Source organism: Colletes gigas, unplaced genomic scaffold, assembly GCF_013123115.1.
Source record: "Colletes gigas isolate AHSC1104 unplaced genomic scaffold, ASM1312311v1 Colletes_gigas_Sc00004, whole genome shotgun sequence".
NCBI lineage: Eukaryota > Metazoa > Arthropoda > Insecta > Hymenoptera > Colletidae > Colletes > Colletes gigas.
In genome coordinates this window covers 4,761,940-4,765,700 of record NW_025106633.1, presented here as the reverse complement: position 1 = coordinate 4,765,700, position 3,761 = coordinate 4,761,940, and the positions used below count along the sequence as shown (strand labels likewise).

General features: G+C 46.9%; 1 protein-coding gene across 1 annotated transcript; it reads left to right on the top strand.

The window, feature by feature from the left end:
- The first annotated feature begins 1,441 nt into the window (after window positions 1-1,441).
- LOC122405457 lies at window positions 1,442-2,902 on the top strand. Its single transcript, XM_043410212.1, has 3 exons — window positions 1,442-1,774; window positions 1,877-1,979; window positions 2,547-2,902. The coding sequence occupies exons 1-3, from the start codon at window positions 1,442-1,444 to the stop codon at window positions 2,900-2,902; spliced, it is 792 nt and encodes a 263-aa protein (XP_043266147.1).
- Window positions 2,903-3,761: the final 859 nt, after the last annotated feature.

The window sequence follows — 3,761 nt, the reverse complement described above, 5'->3', positions numbered from 1 at the left end:
GGTTAGACTTAGAGCTGAATATAAAGTTTTCTATGCCATAAACTTCGGTGCTTTGTATGTAGGAATAATTTATTATTTTACCTGACCAATGACTACTGAAATATAAAATAAAATAGAGGTAAATATACATGGGTATCCTTCCAGAGGCGATTTCGAATTGTTCCGCCTGGATCTTATCCGTTGCGTTTAGTGCTACTAAGCTGTACACGTTTTACCGCTCTCCCCGTAGGCGTCATTAATTGGAGGATACTCGATAATTGGTAGACGAGACTTTGTAATGTTCGTAGGAGCTCGAGAAAACGAGATGCATTAACAACTAAGCGTTCACTTTTTCCGAGGCCGGTGGTTAAAATTACTTGAACATACAATACACGGTATTTAATTAAAGTTGCACAATGTGGAAATATAATAGATACATCGAAACCTCGACTATCTCGACGAATATGATTATAAATGTATACATGATAAATAGTAGCACACGAGAAAGGAAAAAGAGAAAAGGAAAATCCTTTTTTAATTAAAAACAGAAACCAAAGAGAGAAGCAAGTATAATATTTTTCAAAAAGACCATTCACCAACCAGAACGAACTAAATTATAAAGAGTAGCCTCTCAAGAGGTGAGTATTCCGCGATCTTTGATAAATTAAACAGCCTCTAGAGCGTCCGTTGACTGCATCTAGGCCGCCATTGAGTCGTCTTGAGATTCTAGGTCGTACTTGCGTCACCTTCTGGAAGTTCATAGATCCTAGCCATGTTAGGCCTTCGAGAGTACTTTGATTCTTGTAGAACGTTGCATAATGAATTTAAAATCATCTTAAAATTATTTTTAAACCGTCCCCGATCTCAGAATTTTCAATGGATCCTTCGTAGAATCACCCTAAACACCAGCTGCCCCGCAAAAACTAGAAATTAGCCAGATTTGGTTAGGATTTGGTTAATTTTCGGTGAGGTTTTTAACAGTCGGACGTTTTACGTCCGTGGAAACTTCCTAGAGATAAAAGGGAACGACGGAAGAGAAGATTTCTCGCCCGAGGCGAGCCGTCGTAGGCAGGTCGCAGGTCGAGGGGCCCGATGGGCGGCGTGCTGGGGGCCCCAACGCCTATCCGGGCCCGTCGGGCGAATACTTTCGTCGGTCGGGCAGGCCCAACCGGCCGGACGTGCCGCGACGACCGCGACGAGCATCGGTGACGACACTCATGCAAGGCAAATAAGAAGAAAAAGAAGCAAAGAGGTGGGGCGGCGACGCTACCGGCGGTAGAGGAGGGGCCCGCCAAATATAAGCTAAAGAGATTGTACGATGGACCACACGAAATTTCACTACGGACGGGACTGGTTTCGGAAAAAGGGCGGCCCATCAACTTCCCAAAATAAAGTTTTCGCTCTGCCGCGGACACGGAGTATCGAGTTCTAGTTCGAGCCACACTATCTGGTGATAATCGTCATGAAGTTATTCGCGTTTGTGCTGATGACGACCGCGGCCCTGGCGGCCGGTCAGACCATCGACAACTGTCTGGAGAAGGACAGCATCTCCTGCGTGCAGAAGAGCCTGTACAGGCGTGCCAAGGAGTTCTTCGACATGGACAGCTTCGAGATCTTCAGTGGTGTTAGCCTGGTGAAGAGCGCGGACGCTCCGGGAAGAACGTCCAGGACTGGCAAGGACCTGGTCTACGACCAGGAGATCGACGCGGCCAACAGTGTCTCCGACAGGCAGGACGCTCTTGTGAATTTCGTGACCGAGGAGGCTGGAGAGTTCCTTGCTGGACGCAGTCTCAGGGTAAATAGACCTCCGCGAACTTCGAAAGAGACGGTTCTTACAGTCCCGGTGTCGTTCTCGTAAATTCTACGACGTCGATCTGATGCAACTGTTTCTCTACAGATAAACTTCACCCCCATCATCGAGAAGATCGGGACCACCGCGCGCGCCCTCAGTGACTCTGCTCCCGAGGAGGTCAGGGAGGCTGTCGATCTGGTCGTCGAAGGTAAATCTCGAATCAGGTTGACAACTTCGAGCAACCTTTAGAAGTGCATTGTTCAGATAATAACATTGGAAATATCCAACCCTTGGTTACTCTAGCGACTTTGGCACGAGGGCTGCATTGGGGAGAGGAGCATTTTACTTGGATAAAATTATATTCGTAGATTAGAGGTGTTGAATTTCGTTTATGAGAATAATTACAATTTCAGAACGTCATGACGAATAACCGAGGTCCCAAACTTTGCCATTCTTAACACGATCCACTTTAATTGAGATAATTTTAAAAAGGCACTCTGGTACTAAACACGTAAAAGTACATTTTCCTTTCCCAAATGTAAGCTTGCACCGAACTCCAAAGTTCAAACACGAAACGATAGAGACAGTTGCGGATAATTCTAACCTGGTCTGCACAGTGCTTTACGATCCAAAGAGTCGCTTTCACCGTAGTGAAAATTGCTAAATATTTGGTAAAAGTGTTACGACGGCCAAATACCAGATCCTCTAACAGCTTCGTGAATCCACAAAGAAGTTTACTGATCTTAAACACGGTGCGTTTACTCAATGTTTCCAGGTCGAGGCAAGAAGAAGCAGCTGAAGCAGCTGCTGCCCCTCCTGCTGGCCGCGAAAGCGAAAATCGGGGCCCTGGCCACCCTGGCATACTTCGTCACCGGCTTCATCGCTAAGAAGGCTATCTTCGTTTCTCTGATCTCGATCGCCATCTCCGCGTTCATCGGTCTGAAGTCACTCTGGGCCAAGGGAGGTCACCACGAAGCCACCCCCTACCACGGTTGGAGCAGCGGTCCGGCTTCCGGGGGATGGTCCGGGGGAGCCCCTGTCTCGACCGGTGGATGGTCTTCCGGTGGCTCGTCCTGGGACGATGGTCACGGATACGCGCAGAGCCAAGCTTACAACGGCTATCATCACTAATTTTCTAATTAATTCCCGTGAATTTCCTTTCCTTTCCATTCCCCACCCTTCATCCCTTCCTTCTCACTTCTCTCGTCGAGCAGACCGAGCTCCCGCGCCCCTACTCTGAGGGTATATTTATTGTTTATTTATCAGCCCTTTAATAGTAAGCGGGCGAAACCCGATGTAAATAATACGTATCGTGATCGCCGATGTAACGCGTGCACGAATAGAATGGACAATCAAACGACGTCAGAATCAAAACACATAAGAGGCTAGTCGCAACGATATCGGACTCGTTCGTTCGAGCGTGACAATAGTTGTCGCGGCCTACGGCGCCACGCACCATGGTATAACGCCAATACCCCCATTCCCTCATCGCAGCTGAAGACCATCTAGTCCAGAACAACTCAAACGAACTCCGAAATACTCACTGAATCTCTGTAACACCGAGTTCTCCATCAGTTAAATACACTTTTTATAAAGATGTTTACTCCGCTTCATTCACCATTTCCCTCTGCTCGAAGAGAAGATCTCTTCTTCTTTTCATCGTCTGCGTTTGTTATAAATTGACCTTAAGATTAAGTATTAACTACATCGTTGGGTATTTTAATCGACATGGTAAAAGACATAGAGAACGTGACACTCGTGGAATCGATAAATATATGTTTATTCGTATAGATTCGCGTGGTTTATTGCAATTGTTGAATAGTATAGACGACGGGGAACGTCGATAGAACGCGACACGGTGTCTCCACGCGTTGAAATCACCGAGAGCTCGCTTGCCCACGCGTTGAAATCATCGAGATCTCGCTTACCCACGCGTCGAAGTCACCAGCTTCAGAATACCACCAGAATACCGTCCGTATTCGCGATTTAA